Source organism: Macaca thibetana, chromosome 9 (assembly GCF_024542745.1).
Source record: "Macaca thibetana thibetana isolate TM-01 chromosome 9, ASM2454274v1, whole genome shotgun sequence".
In the NCBI taxonomy this organism is placed as follows: domain Eukaryota; kingdom Metazoa; phylum Chordata; class Mammalia; order Primates; family Cercopithecidae; genus Macaca; species Macaca thibetana.
In genome coordinates, this window is record NC_065586.1 from 57,421,789 (window position 1) to 57,444,109 (window position 22,321).

The 22,321-nt window shown below is 45.4% G+C and overlaps 1 protein-coding gene across 1 annotated transcript in view; it reads right to left on the reverse strand.

The window, feature by feature from the left end:
* LRMDA (leucine rich melanocyte differentiation associated) overlaps positions 1-22,321 on the reverse strand; it is a 1,119,877-nt gene that overhangs the window by 508,560 nt on the left and 588,996 nt on the right. The window contains exons 3-4 of the mRNA XM_050803127.1: positions 16,198-16,326; positions 3,825-3,962 (exon numbers count right to left, since the gene is read on the reverse strand). Of these exons, the coding sequence (XP_050659084.1) occupies positions 3,825-3,962; positions 16,198-16,326 (267 nt within the window). The remainder of the gene's footprint in view (positions 1-3,824; positions 3,963-16,197; positions 16,327-22,321) is intronic.

Sequence of the window (22,321 nt, forward strand, 5' to 3'; positions counted from 1 at the left end):
CTGCAGACACTGGGCAGGCCCCAGGGCTGCTCCGTGCAGGGGAACAAAGAAAGGGTGTCACGTTTTAAATAACTGAAAGTTGTAAGGAATACAGAAGGGCCTACACGGAGGAGGGAGGAAAGCAAGGCCAACCAGAGACTGGAGTGGCAGGAGGGGATGAACGACAGAGGGTTCAGTGACAGAGGAAGAGCTAAAAGACCATGAGATCAACTCCCTTATCTGAAAGGTGAAGTCCAGACTTGTCTACTGTTAACCTTCAGTCCATTGTTCTTTCTGTAGCAAAAAGAAAAAAAGAGATGGCAAGGGAAGCAAGAAATAGACCATTCTGGGCACCCAGCTTCCCCATATTGATTTGTTATTTTGGCTAGTGTTGAAATCCACAAGGGGCACCAAAGTGGTTTCTTAGTAGCATGGTGGTCTCTCCAGCCAAGACTTGCACTGCTGTTCTCTTCCTGCCCAAATCCTGGAGGCTGCTGATTATCACATTCACCTCCATTCAACATTCATCCCAAAATAGCAGCATGGTGTGTACACACTGAAAATCACAGACAGGTTTAAGCTCCTATAATAACAGGGCCGTGGACATTTCTCAGCCATGAACTATGATGAATGGCAAAGAGAAACCCCAGGCATGGTTCTGCTCCTGCCCCAGTGAGGCCAGGGTGCTACTCAACAACTTGGTAGTATGTTCATGCTCACATATAAGTTTAATGAGCCTGTTTTATGGTGGGGATGTGTGCCAAGAAAATCCAACTGGGTGCACAGGGGGTAAGTGAGGAAGTGAAAGGGGTGAATGTAGGAGGAGGGGAGGAAAGACTCCATAGAAACTCAAGCTCTGTGATGCCATTTCCAATAACTACACAAATCGAGTCACTTCCCATTTCTGGTCCAGTGGTTGGCCACAACGTGACCTAAAAACTGGGCTGACCTCTTTGAAATCAACATCTCCCATGGAAATGAAACAACAGACACACTTGTTTTGATGTATGGCTGGGTGACATATTATAAATATTACATCACATAACCACAGAGGATGCCAATCAATAAGAAATTTTTTCAGACAGCACTAAATGAACCATGGGTTCTTGCTTCTGAATACAGTCCTTTAAGGCTCCTAGTATTGCTTAAATGATTAATAGAAGACATATTGTCAGAAAATGTACTTAAAGTGAAAAACAGTAAACTGTAGAAATATCATTCATTTTTAAGCAATTTTCTAGTGAAAATGTCACATAAATTTACATAGAGGCTCTACTATTAGGCTCTGGGTAACAGCTAGAAGGAAGGTAACCCTCATGCTTTGTGGATGAAGGGCCAGGAAAATGTTTTACCAAAAGAAAAAAAAAAGGCAGCTGCATTGCTTTGTATAAACACAAATGCCACAGGAACTCTAGAGTCAAAAGTCATATTGCAAAACCCTAAAATTTCTCAGTGGCAAATGGAGCACAAACTCGAGGAAGGACAAAGCGGATCTGCTTACAGACCATAGAATGGAGCTATATCAAACACATATCTATATCTTCCATATACAAGTGTGAGCACTCATCAAATCAACAGTAAAAAATAAAGATATTAAATGAATAAAACATTTAAATGTGCTAGACAATCAGCCTACCATTCCACTCTTCAACCAGTTGCTGTGCAGTGAATGTGTAACTACGTGGGAACATATTTACTGTTCCTTGTGCTGTTCTTAGTTCCTGTTTCTCTCGGAGTGCAAGCATCTTGCCGTCATTGTGGATGATGTAAATTTTCTAAGTTAATTTTGTGAGTTATGATTTTGGTTTTGTATGACCTCCAGAATATAGCCTCTCATGGCAACTTTGTCATATGTGTACTCACAAACCACCTCCCTTAGCCCCACCCCTCAACTCCTTCCAAGGGAACAGAACTGGAGTGGGGAGGATGGGCTTGGAGTGTGCCCAGGCTAGCCCATGAGATAGACCACACTTGTAGAATCCAGCCCTCCCTAAAGATTCATGACCCATAACCAGCACTTGGATTGAGTCTGAATCGTAGTCCTTTGCTTATTAGCTGCATTTGTTAACATCCAAATGGCTCTGATTCCAAATGGGCAGTGGGCATCTGAGATGGCCAAATATCCCTGCATCTCCCTATAAGTTCCTAGCGCCTGAGAAGGAAAGGGGGTTTCAAGCCACCCCCAGAAAAAAAAAAAAAGGGTGCCAAGCCCTTTTTTCACATCCAGCACTACTTTAGGTATTGATGAGGCTTCAAGAGTCAAGACAACGCAGCTCCTACCCACCGGAAGTCATTCTCTAGATGTGGAAATACATGAAGAAGTGAGAGAAATACACAAGATAGAATCTATGAAATGGTGTGAGACAGTAAAGGAAGAAATGGAACTGGTTGGGAGCAGATTGTCTCCGAATTCTAAAGCCAACTGGACATCAGAAACACCTATGGACTGTTGTGTTGTAATTGCCACCAACTGCATCAGAAGACCTTGGATGACTCAGAGGCAGAGCCTTGATTATGGAATACTGATGTAGACTGTCCTCCCATTTGAAAGGTCTCACTGGCAAAGCTGGACTCCACATCAGATCTTCTGATCTGACCCCATACACCTTGGTCTTAGTGCTTTTGCTAATGCGACCAGTTACAATAGAAAAAACAAATAGTAATTATTTGAGAGCTAATGGTACACAAAGAAAAGAAAAAAATTTTTCTTAGCTTTTCTTTTCCTTTTGCAACCTCATAAGCCCTGTACTTGAGACCAATCCCTCTCTACCTCCCTCATTCTAGAAAAAATAACAAAAACGTGCCTACATGGTTGGCTTCACACGTAGCTTCTTGGCCCCATGAATGAATGAATGAATGAACAAGTACATGAATGTGTGTGTACACATACACATACATATACACATAGATGTATATATATGCATATATACATATACAAAATTTATTAAGTTATTTTTAAGAGTTATTCGGGTGGGGTGTTTAATGAGAGCTTATGTCATAATGGAGAAAGAGGTCCATGAAAATGTCATTAAAGCATTTACAAAACAATCCACAATGAGAACACAGACAATTTTAAATGAAGAAGGAAAATTAAGTGACTTTGGTAAAATGGGTAAGACCAAAAAGACTCTCTAAATGATTTTGGATCAGGGCTTTTAAAGCAGATGGTTGAGAAGTAGACAGAAGAATGAAAAGCATTTCTACTTGGAGCCCATCAAAGCGCATGGCTGGTGGGCACCACAGCATAGCTCTATGGTGGAGAGATATGGGCCTGTGGGACTTCATCTTTAGATCATCTGTGAGCTCCCTAAATTTTGCTGGGAAGTCATCTCTCTCTTCAAGGTGATGCTGAGACAGACCACAGAAAGATCTTACAACACAGAGCAGGGGTCAGTAAGTTACAGCCCATGGGTCATTTCTGGCCTGCTACCTGTTTTGTAAATAAAGCTTTACTGGAACAAAGTCATGCCCATTCGTTCACAAATTACATATGATTACTTCTGCATTATGAAAGCAGAGCTGAGTAGCTGTGACAAGTCCATATAACTTGCATATTAAGTATTAAGTATTAAATATTAAGTATTAAATTAAGTATTAAAATACTTAATATCTGGCACTTCACAAAAAAAGTGGACAAGGCAATAACTTTTCATCTTTCTTAATTTTTGTGACCTCAACCAAGAGAGACAATGGCTGTAGGTTACCAAAAGGTAAAAGTTTAACATTGTCATGGGAAGCCCACTGATGTTTACCAAATATCTACTATGTACCCCAGAGTATAATATCATCCCCTAAAGCTTCTCTTTTTCCCTTTTCCCACCATGCTCCAATCCCTGGACACTCACCTGTATCTCTTGTAGTCTTCCTCATCCTTTTCCAAGCTGACCAGTTCGTTGGGACAGGCCACGTTGCCCAGCAGACTGAGGTACTCCAGAGCTGGTGTCACTTCTGCCAAGTGATCCAGCAGGTACTCCAAATCAGTGATGTGACAAAGGTTAAGGATCTTGGTCCAGGAAGACAAAAGGCTTAGCAAGGAGCATAGGCCATGACTGACAGGCTCTGACGAGTCCAGTCTGCTCCTGTGAGGCCTCAGGGTGGGGGCTGAAATCACTTCGGCTGTGGGTATATGGTATTGCTACTTTTTCACTCCCACTGTTGGGAACACAACCCAACTTTTCGCTAGGCAGATAAGACTAAGTCCAGATCATTTGAGGAAGAATGAATAAACTTGATTGTCTCATCATATTTTTCTTTCCTCTATCGTTCTGTTTCTAAAACACACTAAAAGAGAAGATTCCATAGAGTAAAATAGTTTTGAAATATGCAAAACCATAAAGCTTAATTCTTTTCTAGTAATGAAAACAAGGGCTAGGCATGGTGGCCCACACCTACAATTCCAGTATGTTGGGAGGCCCTTGTAGGCAGATCATTTGAGGTCAGGAGTTCGAGACCAGCCTGGCCAACATGCTAAAACCCGTCTCTACTAAAAATACAAAAATTAGCTGGGCATGATGGTGGGTGCCTGTAATCCCAGCTACTCAGGAGGCTGAGGCAGGAGAATCGCTTGAACCTGGGAGGCGGAAGTTGCAGTGAGTAGAGATCATGCCCCCAGGTAACAGAGTGATACTCTGTCTCAAAAAAAAACAAAACAAAACAAAACAAAAAAACCCAGAAAAAGAAAACCAGAAATTATTTCAGAACGCCTCATTAAAATATATTGTTTCTCTGTTAGTGAGGGAATTAGAGAATGAAAGAGAAAAGTCAGAGGGGGGCATGATGGGGGAGATTATTCCAGGAGCCATCCTCCAGTGGGACCCACTGTCCAATCACGGCCAAACCAAATAAGGCAAGAGCTATCGATTCACAGAACCACAGGTACTGGAAAGGGTTTAATGACAACTTAGTCCCCAAACTAACTCCTGGCTTAAGCCACATACAGACAAGCTGAGCCTAGGTAAGGTGATGATTAGATAGGCATGCCTGGTTAGGCTGTGACTTTGAGAGACACATGAGAGAGGAGTTAACCAAGTCGGCAGATAAAAGGGGGTCCCAGCCAGGGAATGGCAGCAGAGCTACAGGAATAAAACATACAAGGGTAGAAGAAATGCCACATGCAAGAGTCAAAGATTCACAGTACAGTTCCCAGAAGTGGGGTCCACTTGAACCTAGGAGAAGGTAAAATCAAAGAAAAGGGATGTTCTTGCTCTGTGAGGATGTTAACTAACCTTGGGCTGTTACACAGATTTCCTCATACTTCATTTCAACTTGCCACAGAAGAATGAATTCCAAATCCAACCAATGTCTGAATCAGGTCCCTAAAATATTTGCCAAGTGGTCACCACTACATAGCAAATTCCATTTCTGACAACCATAACGGTTTTTCTTTCCCCTGGAATTGAATCTTTCTCTAACCTCTACTCACTGACCCAGTTTAACTGCTTGGGGTCACAAACAATAAGACTTCTTCTCTTCCACATGATGAACCTTCAGATATTTGAAGCTCACGTGTCTTCCTTAAATCTTTTATTCTCCAAACTAAGTTCCTTCAAGCATTCTTTGTACACATGCTCTGCCACCATCAGATGCAAGGCCAAATGCTATACCCTAGGTGACAGCAGCCAGAGACAATGAGAAGCAGAGCACAAGCAAAAGAGGGGAAACTAACAAGAGAAGAGGAAACTAGCAAGAGAGGGAAACTAACCAGAGGGGGAAATTAGCAAGAGAGGGTAAAGTAGCAAGAGAGGGGAAAACTAGCAAGAGAGGGGAAAACTAGCAAGAGAAGATAAACTAGCAAGAGAGGGGGAAATTAGCAAGAGGGAAAAAACTAGCAAGAGAGGGGAAAGTAGCAAGAGAGGGGGAAACTAGCAAGAGGGAGAACTAACAACAGAGGGGAAACTAGCAAAAGAAAGTTATGAGCACACTCATTTGCTGTTGGCTTCAATTCACCAACATCCTCCCTGTTTCCTAAACAAAGACAGAGAAATGGACATGGAAGTTTGTTTTCAATCTCTCAAATCTTTTACAAATAACATCCAGAGATGGCCACACAGGAACACTAGAATGAGGAGGTGAGAATGGGAGTTCATATAGAGACTGTAGAGAAGGTCCCACTAGGGGGATGAGGTTGGGAGTACAGAGGGGTGGGTGGCCAGCAATCAAAATCCCTGGAGACAAAATACACTTACTAAAGTTCAATCATCATACTCTTCAGGAAAATTATTTAAATGGAGCCAATTAAAATGACAGTGAACAATTCCAGGGTAAGCTCAGCTTTTCCAACAGGTTCTATCTTTGAACACTTCACAGTCATTACTACAACAACAACAACAACAAAAAGAAACAAACAAAAAAAAAAAAACAAAGAAAAAAGTCTCATTGCTAGTATTGCTCTTAGATATGGGCACAGACACCTCAGGTGCCCTGTGTGAATTTCAAGCACCCTCCTCAGAATGTCTCAAGTCCCCCTCCAACACCCAGGACTGGATTCAGGTAGAGTACCCCAGGCCTGGACCTAGCCCTGGACCTGCATCAGCCTCAGTCCCAGGCTAGGTTTCTCTCCTTCATAGCTTGTTCCAACTTTCTAGCCCACTCATGCAAGCCATCAGATGCTCCAAGGAGCACTAGGACTCATGTCTGGATCAGGCTGTCTTAAAGCCTCAAGGCCAGGCCCTTGTTCCAGGGAGGGCAGCCAGACAAGCTGACTACTGCATCTGGCCAGCACAGTATTTCTTTCGTGGAACTGCAAGAGAGGGGGCTACCAGAATGGTGCTGACATACTGACTTGCAGTGATTCTAATTATTTATGTAGACAACAGCCCTACACGACTGAGGGAAGCCCTCTCTACTGCAGATGGAAAGGCCGGACCAAAACCTACTTTCCTCTTATGAAACATTCCTCAAAGCTTGCCTGCTTTTTGTATGTACTGTATGAAGGTGGGGATATGCAGGAATGGAACCCCAAACTGGCAAGGCTTTTAAGTTGAGGAAATACTGGACAACTGAGTTGGACTGAAATGCCAGTCATTTCTCAACATTTAGTGACAAGTGAAAGAAGCCCAGCCAGCCACCATTGTGTCCGGAATTGGTGGGTTCTTGGTCTCGCTGACTTCAAGAATAAAGCCGCAGACTGCTGGGGTGAGTGTTACAGCTCTTAAAGGCAGTGCATCTGGAGTTGCTCGTTCCTCCCAGTGGGTTTGTTGTCTCACTGGCTTCAGCAGCAAAGATGCAGACCTTTGCAGTGAGTGCTACAGCTCATGAAGGCTGTAAAATTAAGGACCCCAAAAATGAGCAACGGTAAGATTTACCATAAAGAGCGGAAGAACAAACGCACAGTGTTAAAGGGAACCCAAGCCGATTGCTACTGCTGGCTCCAGCAGCCTGCTTTTATTCCTTTATCTGACCCCACCCACATCCTGTTGATTGGTCCATTTTACAGAGAGCTGATTGGTCTGTTTTGACAGAGCGCTGATTGGTGCGTTTACAATCCCTGAGCTAGACACAGAGTGCTGATTGGTGTATTTACGATCCTCTAGCTAGATCTAAAATTTCTCCCAGTCCCCGCTAGATTAGCTAGACACAGAGCACTGATTGGTGCGTTTACACACCTTGAGCTAGACATAGAGTGCTGATTGGTGCATCTACAATCCTTTAGCTAGACATAAAAGTTCTCCAAGTCCCCACCAGATTAGCTAAATACAGAGTGCTGTTTGGTGCATCTACAATCCTAAGGCTAGATATAAAAGTTCTCCAAGTCCCCATCTGACTCAGGAACCTAGCTGGCTTCCCCTATCAGATACCACACCAGGACCGGGGCAGAGCTGCCCACCAGTCCCATGCAGTTCGCCTGCACTCCTCAGCCCTTGGGTGGTTGATGGCACCTGGCTCCACAGAGGAGGGGATGGCACCCGTCGGGGAGGCTCGGGCCATGCAGGAGCCCACTGTGGGTGGCTGGGGCATGGTGGGCTCCAGGTCTCGAGCCCTGCCCCGCAGCAGGCAGCTGAGGCCCGGTGAGAATTCGAGGGTGGTGCGGGCGGGCCGGCAGTGCTGGGGGACCTGGTGCAACCTCCACAGCTGCTGGCCTGGGTGCTAAGCCCCTCACTGCCGGGGGCTGGTGGGCTGGCGGCTCCCAGTGCAGGGCCCACCAAGCCCTTGTCCACCCGGAATTCATGCTGGCCTGCGAGCGCCACTGGCAGCCCTGGTTCCCGCCCGTGCCTCTGCCTCCACACCTCCCCACAAGCAGAGGGAGCCGGCTCCGGCCTCAGCCAACCCAGAGAGGGGCTCCCACAGTGCAGCAGCAGGCTGAAGGGCTCCTCAAGCGTGGCCAGAGTGGACCCCGAGTCTGAGGAGGCACTGAGAGCAAGCGAGGGCCACCAGCAGGTTGTCACCTCTCACCATGTTCAGGGAAGTAGGCCTAGATTAAGTTGAGTAAACCTTCACATGTAGATCTACCATGGAGCTAATAAAGCTCATGCATCAAGGGCTTCTTGCTTGCATAGGCCCCTTCCAATGCCCTGGGAAAGACCCTGGTAATAGAGTCACATGATCATGTGATTTTTTTTTTTTTTTTTTTTTTTTTTTTTTTTTTGGTAAAAGTAGGTAATTTACACTATAATCTGTGGAGATCACTGTCTCGCTCCACTAGGACTTCTTCTACCACATTTTCCCTTCAGTTGAGTGACAATGGGAGTGTCTATGGGAATCCCCACCTAAAGGGACATTGTGTAGGACTAACAATTATGACTCAGTGGGGGAATATTTGTACAATTTGCAGTCACTTCTGTGTCTAGTTAAATTGTTCCAACAGTATCAGTAGGAATGGCTTTCAGTAATACTCTTACTATCCACCATATTAATACAAATATGCAGGGACCAACATAAAACTGATGGCAAAATGAATAACAAACTCATCAATTCAAAGAACATTTAAGATTCAGTTGTTAAGTGTATGTATACATGCCAAACATCGACACACACACACAACTTGAAATGTCCTGAAATCTTTTTTTTTTGAGACAAGGTCTCACTCTGTCGCCCATGCTGGAGTGCAATGGTGTGATCTCAGCTCACTACAACCTCTGCCTCCTGGGTTCAAGCGATTCTCGTGTCTCAGCCTCCCAAGTAGCTGGGATTATAGGGGCGCACCACCACACCCGGCTAATTTTTGTATTTTTAGTAGAGACCACGAACTCCTAACCTCAGGAGATCCACCTGCCTCAGCCTCCCAAAGTGCTGGGATTACAGGTGTGAGCCACTGTGCCTGGCTGAAATGTCCTGAAATCTTATACAACTCCTATCATATATGAAAGAAATGTGTAAGAGTTTCTCCAACATGTAATAATCCTAAAAGTTTTACCAATAATATAGTGGTGAAACTACCAACAACAAATGGTGAAACTGAAAGAAACATTTCTAAACTATTTTAAAAAATCAATTTTCGATCAACTATGCTAAAAGAGGGAATTATTCTCTCTAGAAAAAAATTACAAAATTTCACCAAATAATGAAGCTATGAGAGAATTTGCAGGAAAAAAGTAGGAAAAAAGTTTCTCTAGAGGCATATCTTCAGTAAAGATTGGTACTTTTCTAGGTATTTTGACATCTGTGGAATTTATCAACTTAAAATTTTAAAATTTCCTTTGATACAGTTCTATTCCAAATAAATACCCATTTCATACCTAATTTTGCATTCCTAATTATATAGTCTTTAAGAGGGCTCCCTCAAATTACAGAGGTTTCACACTCCCCAAAACCTGGATCTGCCCCTGGGCAAAACCTGAATCTGCCCCTGGCCATGAAGAAGTGGATAATTTGAATGCTTTGATCATGGGACTTTCTTGGGCAAGGGGTCTGCAGGTTCCAAGAAGCTTCAGCCATCCTTTGCCAATGAATCCAAGAGATTTCTAAGAGCCAGCCTGCCTGCCTTTGGGTATTTTGTATGGCAGAAGCTCCATCTTCCTAAGCCTTTCATATACCTACTATAAATGATATATTTGGCTGAGTCAGGTGGTTTCTCCCAAATCCACACCAAGCAGGAAGCACTAGCACCTCCTCCCTGCATGCGTGCTGTAGACCAGCCCTTCACCTTTATGTTGATAGCACCACCAGAAGATAAAACATGAGAAGTTTTAATTGGTTTCTTCGTCTCCTGGATCAGCAAGGACAAACACAGCCTTGTCTTGCCTGGTTTTGAGATCCAAGATAGAACTTGTCACATTTCTTTTTTGTCAAGATTCATAGAAAATTGACCAGAGGCAATCTGTGGAAGAAACCTGGTGTCCCTGGCTAATCAAGACCACTGCAGTGGGGATCATTTCAGGGATTCTCCTAAGGGTACCTTTTTTAAAAATGTGAAGCTACCTGGCACAGTTTCATCTCTCTCCAGCTGGGTTCCCGGCACACACCTGGCTTCCCTCAGCAAGTCTTCTCCGGGGTACTTAGCGTTGAGATTTTTTTCAGTGTTGTCTGTAGAAAGTTGCCATTGCGGAGCCCAGCTGTCATGGGGAGGCTTGCCAAGGGAGATTTTCTGCAGAGGGCCCAAGATCAAAGCAGCATCTTGCCTTGAAAGTTTGGAGCATGAGGGAGGAGGGAAGCCTTCCAGGGTGTTCCAGTTGTGCGGGTCCAAAGTTGTCTCCCAGGTGAGAATGGACACATCCCTCCCTCTGGGCTCAGCTGCGGGTCAAAGGGCAGCCTCCATAACTACTGGGATGATTTTAACCACAGCTAATCCTAATGCTGGGTTTTTGAATACTAAATATACAGCATAATGACATATCTCATTTTTATTCACATATATCAGAAATTTGTCGTGTCCAAATAACAATTAAGGAAACGGGTTAACGGTCACACAGCCAGTACATGATAGAGTCTGGATTTAAACACAGGTCCTAAAGAAACTGTATTTCTAGAGGAAAAAGTGACTCATAATTTCCTAACACAAAAGCAAAATTTAAACCACTGGAAAATGAGGGTTCCTACATGTTTCTGTGGGAGAGCACAGGTGCCATCACCGGGCTATGTGCTGTGTACCTCAGATCCTTCCTTCCAATTTGGGCTGTTTCTTTTGAAGCATCGAAGCATTGACTAACAGTAAAATATGCCAAGAAATTGTAAAGTCTTTAACAAAGTGATTTCCCACATATTATACCATTTAAATCTCTCGACAATATGCTGAAGTGTGTGTTACCCATTTTATAAAGAAACTGAGGCCCCTGACAAGGTGTAGAGACTTTCCTAAGATGACACAGCAAATCTTTCCTAAGATGACACAGAAAATGGCTAAGGGAACTCCAGTCCCACCTTTGACTTGCTGGAGTGGTCTCCGTGCCACTGCCCAGCTGTGTAACATGTAGCACCATACTTTCTTCCTGCTGGCACTATAATTCAAACTCATTGGCTATTCAGTACATGTGCTGAAGCAAAAAGGGAGACAGAAGATGAAGTGCGATTCCAAATAAAATCTGCTTATGTGCCCCCCACACACGCCAAAAGGAAAGTAGAGGTGAATCATTTGATTGTGCAAAGGTTAAGTACCTACATTTTCCTGAATCTTCAGTTGGTCAACCTTACTTAGGGTTGATTATTCAGACATGATATGGCTGAGACCACTACCAAATATCCCACCCCTCCTGGTGGAAGAGTCGGGGATGGTGTGTGCATACTCATGGATGGGCGTGTGTGTGTGTGTGTGTGTGTGTGTGTGTGTGTGTGTGTGTGTGTGTGAGAGAGAGAGAGAGAGAGAGAGAGAGCAGTGGGGAAGGGGTTCAAGTCCATAACCAGTGATTACCTGGCCAGACTCAATGAACCAAAGAAAGAAAATGAGATCCCTACAAACCAAGAAATGAAGAGGTAATCTCAGACAACCAGGCTTTCAGATATACCAGAGCAGGACATCAACACTGAGGGCTGAACACAATGAGAAAAAGGGCTGGTGGAAAAAGATGGGAGGTCCAGCAGGAGGTATGCAGATGGCAGGAAGGCATTGACTGATGAACACAGAAGGAATTTCCCAGATGTTGGGTCTGGGCTCTGGAATCTCTTTTAAGAGCGGACTCCTGGCAGCCCCAGCTGGGAGCAGGACCTTGCAGAAGCAGGCCCAGGACGCTGACTCCTCCTGTATCTGGGCTCCTCTCCTTGTACAATGATTGCCGCTCCTTTGGGTTTCAGAGTCTGGAGCTGGGAATCAGCATACCTGGGTTCTAGACTAAGCCCCACTACTGACAATCTATGTGACTTCAGAAAGCTCATGCACTCCTAGTTTTCCCATAAAAATGAGAAGAATTATTCACCAACAGTACCCAACTCATGGAATGCCATTAGGGCAATATTAAATTGTGCAAGTCAAAGAAGCATTCTACACTCAGAAGTATATCTGTACTCTGGCCTTGGTTATAATGTGACCCAAGTCAAACCAGATGAGTTTACACAATTCTCTAGGATAATAATAACAACAATAATAGTAACACTTACATAGCACTTACTATGTTACTAGAATCTAATATGTCTGAGATACTTAGAATAATCTTCAAAACAACCTATGGGATGGGTACCAGCATTGTCTGCATTTTCAAAGGAAACCAAAACATAGAGATGTTAAATCAATTGCCCAAGGTCATGCAGAAAAGTGGCAGGTTTAGGGTAGAAGCTCAGGAAGTCTGCCTTCAGAGCCTGTTGTTCTTAACCACTGTGTGATATTCCCTCTTGCTAAAGGATCAAAGAAGCCAATGACCCAAGTGGCCAGGGTCTAGGAACCTACAGCATTATTATTTATTTATTTATTTATTTTTGAGACGGAGTCTCGCTCTGTCTCCCAGGCTGGAGTGCAGTGGCCGGATCTCAGCTCACTGCAAGCTCCGCCTCCCGGGTCCACGCCATTCTCCTGCCTCAGCCTCCCGAGTAGCTGGGACTACAGGTGCCCGCCACCTCACCCAGCTAGTTTTTTTTGTATTTTTTAGTAGAAATGGGTTTTCACCGTGTTAGCCAGGATGGTCTCGATCTCCTGACCTCATGATCCACCCGTCTCGGCCTCCCAAAGTGCTGGGATTACAGGCATGAGCCACCGCGCCCGGCTGGAAGTAAAATCTTAAGGAGACAAGATGCCAATGCCAAGGTCTCCTGGGTAGATTGTTGCAGAAATGAGTTATGCCTCTTTATATGTACACTCTATGCAGTCCCCTCCCCAATTTGTTCTACAGTTGGTATGTGACTTGCTTTCATCATGGGACATTAACACATATGATATAAGTTGAACTTGAAGACTACTTGTACTACGGGGCTTGTGCTGTTAGAATACTCCTCCCATGTGAAGTGCCTTATGCTAGCCTGTTAGACACAGGTAGTTTAGCCAACACCCAGTACCAACCTCCAGACATATGAGTGAGGTCATCTTAGACCATCCAGCCCTAGTTGAGTCTCCAGGTAGATGTGGCTGCATGAGTGACCCAGGGTAAGACCCGCAGAAGAACCATCCTGCTGAGCCCTGGCCAAACATCTGATCCATAGAATTGTACATATTTGCTGTTTTAAGCCACTAAATGTTGGGGTGGATTATTATGCAGCAAAAGCTAATGTATAGAGGCCATATCTAAAGCATTTCATGGGGTAGCAATAACAATATGGAACATAGAAATTGTTGGAAAGCCTGCAACATTCTCACAGTTAGGAAGGAGAGTCATTTAGCTGAAAAAGTGGCATCAGAAGTGCTGAGTTGAGAAGAGAACATGTGCTGTTATTGCCTGATTTTTACCTACCTTTCTCTGTGACTTCTGAGTCAAGTAGATGGAGAAGTTGATCTTCACAATCACATTTGTAGAGCAGAGGAAAAAAAAGGAAAGAAGTCTGTTTAGAACATTCACTGGTAAGAAATGTGCTACAACAGCAGAGTGATATCACCAGTCAGGTTTATAGCCACACAGTGTCTTCTGCTTCAGTCCCTCCTAGGCTATTACCATTACTCCCTTAGCATTACTGCTACAGATTGGAGAAGCAGAGGCACAGAATAGGGAAAGGACTCAACCAAAGACAAAGAACACCTCTCAGCACTCTGAAGCCAAGAGGCCTGCTTATCTCTGGTGACAGCAATACAGAGAATAAAACCATCATCCAGTCCAATGTATTTCTTTAAAAATGAGAAACAGAAGCTCACAGAAGATAACTTGCTCAAGGCCACACCGCTAAATATGATTAAGCTGAGACGTGAACCAAAGTCCATGGAATCTAATATTCTACAGAGACCTGGGACATAGGATATGTCTGAAAATCCTTCTGTCCTTGATTGATTTGAGAATATTGGCCAAGTGATCACCTGAGACAGCCTAGAAAGCCATAAGACTACAATATTTTTCAAACAGTCATTGGGAAACTTGGTTGACTAATGGATATAAGAGGGGAAAATCCACCAAAATTTCATTATGACAAAGACTGTGAATTTACTTGCAGGCCCTCCCCTTCTACTTCTATCAAAGTGACAATTAATAGTGACCACAAGGAGCATATTTATAATACTATGGTCTGAATATTTGTTCTCCCCTCAAATTCATATGTTGAAATTCTAATCCCCAAAGTGATGGTATGTGGAGATGAGGCCTTTGGGAGGTGATTAGGTCATAAGGGTAGATCCCTCTGATGGGATCAGTGCCCCTATAAGAAGCAACTTGAAAAAGCTTGCTTTCTCTCTCTCTGCTATGTGATGATACAGCAAGAAAGTATCTTCACCAAGAAACCAACCATGCTGGCATCCTGATCACAAACCTCCAGCCTTCAGACCGTGAGAAATAAATGTTTGTTGTTTAAGCCACCTCATGTATGGTATTGTGCTATAGCAGCAAGAGCTGACTGAGACAATATCTTAGAGAATAAAGAAAACATTAACTTATGGCTTGAAGTATAAACAGTAGCTAACCAATACTTCTGCAAATCACTCTTAAATGCTGGCATATGCGTATGTGCTAAACCTTACATGTATATCTGATTTTATTTTATACTCTAGAGGAAAATGCCCTGGTTCCTTTTCTATTTCTAATTTATTGTATGAATGTGAACAAGTGATTTAACTACTCCGGGTCTCAAATGTTCCATCCAATAAAACAAAGCCATTGGACCACTGAGTCTGAAGCAACACAGTAGAATGCAGACATTGGACTTTGGACACAACACAGTTGACACTGAATCATCCGGGACATAGCATCTTGTTAATGTCTGGCTGTGTGCCTACCCTCACCTCTTTCCATGTCTAGATAAACGGAAAAGACACACCCTTCTCACAGGGCTTGGTAAAGATGAATAACAACACACATAAGGAACCCAGCACCATGCCTCATTCCTAGGAGTGCTCAATAAGGAACAGCTAATGATAATCATGCATTCATCCCACAAATATTTATTGAGCTTGTACTTGGTGCCAGGCACTATTCTTTGTGTGAAGAACAGAGGAGTTAACAAAACCAAGGAAACTCCCTGTCCTATTGAGCTGGCATTCTAGTGCCGAGTAATCCACTACACTAACATTGCAGGAGCTAGGGGTCTTAGGTCGCAGCAAGGGTTCCCTGATTCCATCCCCACTACAGAATCCAGAGCAACTAGTGCCTGGAAGTCTCACCCTACGCTGGCTAGGTCCTTGCCTCCGTAGGGAAGGCCATATACTATCATGGGTCCCCTAGGCCTCCCATCAACAGCCCAGCATGGTATCCACCAGTGAGGGCATAGCCAGGCCTGAGCTTCACATGTCCCTGCCACCTTAGCTCCTTTCCCTCACCAAAACCGTTCCCCGAGCCTGCCCCAGAGCCTTCCAGAAACCTCCGAGGAGACGAAGTTTGCTTAGTGGCATTACCCAGGACTTCCCACCAGAGGTCGCCCTCCCACACAAGCCCAAGCAAACAGACAGGGCTTCGCCGCCTCTGCGGCGGTGACATTATTTTCTTTCTCTATTTTTATCTATTAAAAAGATTTCTTCACAGCCATAACTTAGATCCCTACACTAAAATGGAGCAACAGGAAGATATAATGGTGCGTTTCATTTATGAATGACCTATAATAAATTACTCTGAAGTGTCCCGAGTGCCAGAAGACAGAACGCTTTGTCTGCCCACGAACTGTATTTCACATACTTTAATTTAGCTGACACATAAAACTCATTTGACATTTTGCAGGTATTTGTGCAGGGTGGGGTGGGGGGACGACTGTGGGGCTGGGTGGGGAGTGGGGGCAGCGGGCAGAGGAAAGGATATTCGGTTCTTGTTGAGGGTTAAGGTATGCAGTCTGGGTAACCCTGGCAACACGAGGTCGTCCCCCAGCTGATTGTTGTCCAAGATGAGTTCCTCCAGGCTCCTGAATGCGCTCAGTCCTTCCAGTGACCTGCAATGACAAAGGCAACAGGAAAAATGATCCTGCACTAAATCAGGGAGGCCATTATGAGCCGAAATAAATATTTTAACCTTCCCTTTCAGGACTGGGAATAGTTTGGGCTTGGTGCCTGTCAGCAAAGTGAATGACAAGAATTAGTAGCAGGAGTCGGGGCGGGGGCGGCGGGGGAGAAGGGGCCGCTGGCACCCACCGCATCCTTCACGCATTGCCAACATGAAGGATGAGGGTCACTTAGTGAGTAGCCAGGATCCAAAACAAAGGGCTTCAGATACGGCCTGCAGGATAAATTTGTCAATGTCTTGTGCCTTCAGGCACCCAGCCTCGGCTGACCCTAACCTCCATTCCCAAGATAAATAACTCTGTCACAGTTCACCTTCATTCCCTGGACACAAATTCAAGTTGTCATCCATCATTCCTGCCCAGAAATATCATACCCTCTTACAATAATAAATATAACTTCAAGTATCATTTCTTAGCGGTTCTCCTCTGTACAATCGTGGGGGAAACGGCAGGGAAGGCTTCCTTTCTCTGCGTTCACATCCTTTGACTTTTTTTTTCCCTCTGCCTTTTTTCTTTACTAATCACTTAATTTGCTTCTGCCCAGCGTCCCAGTGGCTGCCCCAAAGGAAAGCATCTGCGGAATTACATAATCACTCTGGTCTGAGAGGCCTTTTTCTTTTATTATTTCTTTTTATTTGTTTTTGCTGCGGGTGGGGAGACAGGGGTTGGCGGAATTGCTGCTTCAAAGCTCCTGGCCTGAAGTTACTGTTTTAATTTATGGAAAGTGGATTTCTCACTTAATTTTTGAAAGAAGTGTAGAGTGCAACCCTGTAGATGTTGAGGCAGTAAATAAAAAGGCAACTGAGAGAATTAAGTACCCGACTCCAGGAAAAAAAAAAAAAAAAAACAGAAAGGGAAAAATAGCCTTGCTTATACACATCGCTGAAAGTTAACTCTTAATTTTATGGGCTCTCATGAGTGTTGGGGGTGGAGGTGTCACGGGGTAGTTGTGCACAAGTGCTTGCCTGGGCGCACACAGACTAATTAAAGCAAGCCGGCCGGCGGAGGGGCTTACACAGAGACACAGACTCCCAGCTCGTTCACCTGCCAGACCCGGGAGATGTGCTGAGCCCGCACAGGCTGACAGCTGAGCTACGATGTGGACCGGAGGGAGACTCCTATGGGATGCCTGGCTATTCTATAAAATGATGAATCAGGGAGATGAGTCGTCCACACTATTCATTTACTGATAGTGCTTCCATTAGAGCCCCGTGTGCTTGTGTGTGCAATGTCTGCACATCTGCTGTGAGTGTGAACTTCAGCACCAGAGCTTTCCCAAGGCATCCATAGCTCCCTTGTGGGATCTCTGCCAAGAGGACTCCAAAATAGGGAGTCAATACTTGCGAAGTGTAAAATGTGTTGTAATTAAATCTGTAGATTCCACTGGGCCCAGAGCTCTGCCTGCATATTCCATTCCTGCCAGACCTCGGGATGGTCCCACCCAGGACTTGACTCCCAGAGCATGCCTGCTCCTCCAACCAACACTGCCAGTCCCACCAAGGGAGGACACATTTTGGAGTAGGGGTCCAGAGGTCATCACGTTCCATTTCCTCCTCCTTTCTCTTTTGCCTCTTGGTTCCTAGAGGCAAAACACAACTTATGAGGATAAATGCTTGAAGGGCTGGATATCCCATTTATCCTGATGTGATGATTACACATTGCATGCCTGTATCAAAATATCTCATGTGACCCATAAACATCTCTACCTGCTATGTACCCACAAAAAATACAAACAAAAAAAAATTGTAAAAACCCACAATGTACACACATCTAGGCAGGAAGGTTTGGGACTTTGCCTCCGCTCCTCCATCTCCTGTTGTGTGAATTCGGGCCTGTCAATAGCCCATCTGAACTCTACTGTTCTGTGTTCCTTCCAGCTCATAGGATCTTGTAGAGAATAAGTAAGGATGGCTAACTGGTTAGTAGCATACGCTGTTTTGTTTTGTTTTTCTTTTTCTTTTCCTTCCTCCTTTTATTCACTGTTTTGTTTCCTGACGCCCTGACCCTGGGGGTGTGTTTGGAATGCAGTGGACAGGCCCATGAACAAACCCACAGAGGAGGCGTGCAGGAAGTCAGGCTTGTGCAGGGGACTTTCGGGCTCTTCTGAAGTCCCTCCACTAGGGATTAGGGAGTGATGTGCCAAAAGGCTTCTCAGGACTGGGCCTGTTTGCCACTAGGGGAGGTGAGGCCACTTCCCCTTAGGGAGCCTTACGGGTGGCTAATAAGACCTTCGTGCACAAACATCAGTTGGGCTCTGCTCAAAGGCAGCATCCAAATACATTGCTCCTAAGTTATGTTATGCAAGTATTAGACTCTTCTGATGAAAATCAGCAAATGGTTGGCAACTGGCAAGCAGAAGAAAGTTCCTTTCCAAAAGTGCTCCAGGGAGGCATAAAGCAAAACGACACAGCATGAAGATGGGGAGAGCCCAGGAGCACCAAGGAAGCGCCCACCTCCATCCAGACAGCCTTTCTTCCCTTGCAGGGTGGGCTATGGGGCAGAACCCCACACCAGAGTGAAACCTCCCAGAAGAGCTGGGAAGATCAGTCTCAAATCCCCTGTCACCTGCCTGGTTTTGAGACTTTTTTTGCCATGTGACGTTATTAGCTGCTCAGTAAAAAGAGAACCATATTACATGGGTGACTGCTAATGAATAAATCCCTGTTTTCATGTTATCAGTGTGGTGTGCTCCTGGGGATTTAATCAGCTAGATCCAGAGCTGAGGGCCGGGGCACAGAAGTCAGGGGGCAGAGAACATAGTGAATGGAGGTACTGGGGAGGACAGGTTTTGGGGGTCCTAGCTGGCACATGGATGACAATACACATACACCTGGGAGGAGGTGGCTTTAACTTTTACGTTGATTTTGTTTGTTTTTACTGTTGTTTTCTAGGGAGAAATAGGAGAAACAATATGTGTGTAGATCTTTGAGTTCATTCCCCTATATGCCAGATGCCTGCAAATATGTGCTGTTAAATAAAATGACAATTTGTCTGCTATCATCTTGTGTATGAACAGCAAAATGCACCCCAAAACCAGATCCCCCGTGGAGACGCCGACTGTCAGTCCAGCATCGCTCGCCAGCTTCCTGGAGCAGTGCGATGTCTGAGGCGTGGACTGGGGGCTGGTAGGAGAGAGCAAGGTTTCACCCAGGACCTAGGCACAGCCAGCTGGAGGGAGATCATCCAGGCCTGGATTGTTCTGGAAACCGATCAGCACCCCTGGAACTCCCTGCAGGCTGCCTGCCTCCCCCTCCACCAGCAGCAACGCAGCCAGGATCTCACGCACAGGTACCATCCTCTTACCTCCTTCCCTCATTCCCAGGGCTCTGCCTGGGCTCCCCCAGGAGCTGCAGCGGCTGCTGGGAGCATCCCAGTGCCTTTTCCAAAGTCACATCAAAATGACAAAACATCACAACGCATTGGGCTCCAGTGGATTCAAACAGAGAGAACTTTTAAGTTTCTACTGTAATTAACCCTATCCTCGTTAAGATAATTATGATCAAGCTTCCTGTCAGAGTTAATATCCCAACATCATCGCCTGTGGCTCACACTCTGCCCTCATTAGCTTATGAAAACAGCAGCGCTGAACGGGCGTGCAGCCCTGCCCAGGCCAGGCCAGTGGCTGGCATGGGGGGACCTCGGGTTGGGGACCAGGGGCCCCACAGAAAGGCCGCCCCTTGAGCCCCAGTCCCTTCTGCTCCTGGGTGGGCACAAATCAGTGACCTTCATCCTTTCCCTGCAAATGAGCCACTCACCAGAATGGAGGGGAAGAGCCAGGACCCGGGCCCGGGTAGGGCTGGCAGGCTTGGGCAGGAGCCTCTAATTTGTAGCCATTCCTCCCTGCCCCTAGCCCAGCCAAACACCAGCCAGGACATTGTACCATTAAAACCACCAGAGGATGCTTCCAGAACCCCTGGATCAATCCTTGGATCTAGGCTATGCTAAGAATTCAATCTCTCCTCCCTCAGTTCCAGCCTATACCGGGGGTGACAGGGTTGCGCCAACATGAGATGGCCAGTGAACAAGGGGAACAGCTGACCACAGCCCCTAAAACAAAAGTGTCAGTCTCTTTGGGACTATATTTGGCCCCAAATCCAGGAGCAAAGGCTAGGATGTTCTCAAGCCAATCAAGAAAGCAAGATCTCCACAGAGAAAGTCTTTACCCACTTCCTCAACTCTAAATATCCCTGCCCATATTTTTTTTTTTTTTTTTTTTTTTTTTTGAGATGGAGTCTCACTCTGTCGCCCAGGCTGGGGTGCAGTAGCCGGATCTCAGCTCACTGCAAGCTCCGCCTCCCGGGTTTACGCCATTCTCCTGCCTCAGCCTCCCGAGTAGCTTGGACTACAGGCACCCGCCACCTCGCCCGGCTAGTTTTTTGTATTTTTAGTAGAGACGGGGTTTCACCGTGTTAGCCAGGATGGTCTTGATCTCCTGACCTTGTGATCTGCCCATCTCGGCCTCCCAAAGTACTGGGATTACAGGCTTGAGCCACCGCGCCCGGCCCCCTGCCTATATTTTTAACTGAGAAAATGGGGTGGCCATAGAAGTTCTAGAAGGCCTAACCTGGGTCTGATGTCTACCACCCTGGCTAGGTCCCCAGACCTGAAAGGGCTGGCTGCTGCCTGTTCTGTATGGATCTCTCTGATGATTTCTGCCTGCCCAGGCCCCTCTAAGAGGGGATCTCCCTGCAGCCTCCATACTTCCAGAAAGCTGTTAAGTGTACAGTGAGGGCTCAGTACTGCCTCATTCACTGAGCACTGTTCAGCCACAGCCTGGGAGTGTCTGAGAAAAAAAACAGCCAATAAACCCAAGCATGGGACAGAGAGCAGGACCAGCGTACTGGCCAGTGGCTAGGAGGGCAGCCTCTCGACTCCTATTCTTTCAGAGGCCAGAATGCCTCCTCATGGTTTCCCTGGGGCCACGTGGCTGAGATCAGGAAAGAGTAACTAACATTCAGCAAGTCTGCATGGGAATACCAGTTCTCAATATTAAAATATTTATGTTCTAAATATACCAGTTCTAATATATATAGTATGTATAGTTGGCTGTGTATATTTTTCGGCCATTCAAGTCACATAGCCATATATGTATACACACACACACACACACACACACACACAAATAATTATATAAATCAACTAATCCACACCATAAATGTATCAAGATGAATATGTTCTAATATACCAGTTCTAAATATTAAATACCTCCTTCAGTAGGTAAATAATTGCAGCTCTGAGTGCCCTTCCTGTTACCCTGGCCACTCCTTGGCACCCCCAGACCTCTTCATAATCAACATCACCCTTGAGAGCTGAAATAGTAACTTGTTCCTCTCCTATACTCCCCCCACCACTCCAACTGCAGGGCCTGGCACACAGCAGCTCCTTGGGAAATGTCTGCAAATCAACTTCCCACAAAGGCATGGCAAAAGCTACAAGGACAGGACAAGTGACCAAAAGTCACCTGGTGGAAAATGGAGAAAACAGAGAATTGGTGAGGAATGATGTGACCACTCATATCCCACTAAATGGTCCAGTGGCAGCACAGACATTTTTATTTTTTTGAGACGGAGTCTCGCTCTGTCACCAGGCTGGAGTGCAGTGGTGCAATCTCGCTCACTGCAACCTCCGCCTTCCGGGTTCAAGTGATTCTCCTGCCTCAGCCTCCTGAGTAGCTGGCATTACAGGCATGCGTCACCAAGCCCGGCTAATTTTTGTAATTTTAGTAGAGACAGGGTTTCACCATGTTGGCCAGGCTGGTCTCAATCTCCTGGCCTCATAATCTGCCCGCCTCGGCCTCCCAAAGTGCTGGGATTACAGGCGTGAGCCACCGCGCCTGGCCAGCACAGACATTTTCATACCTATACATTTTTATAATTTGTTTACCTAGTCCTGGAAGAGACATCCTTTTTTCCATAAAACTCTTTGT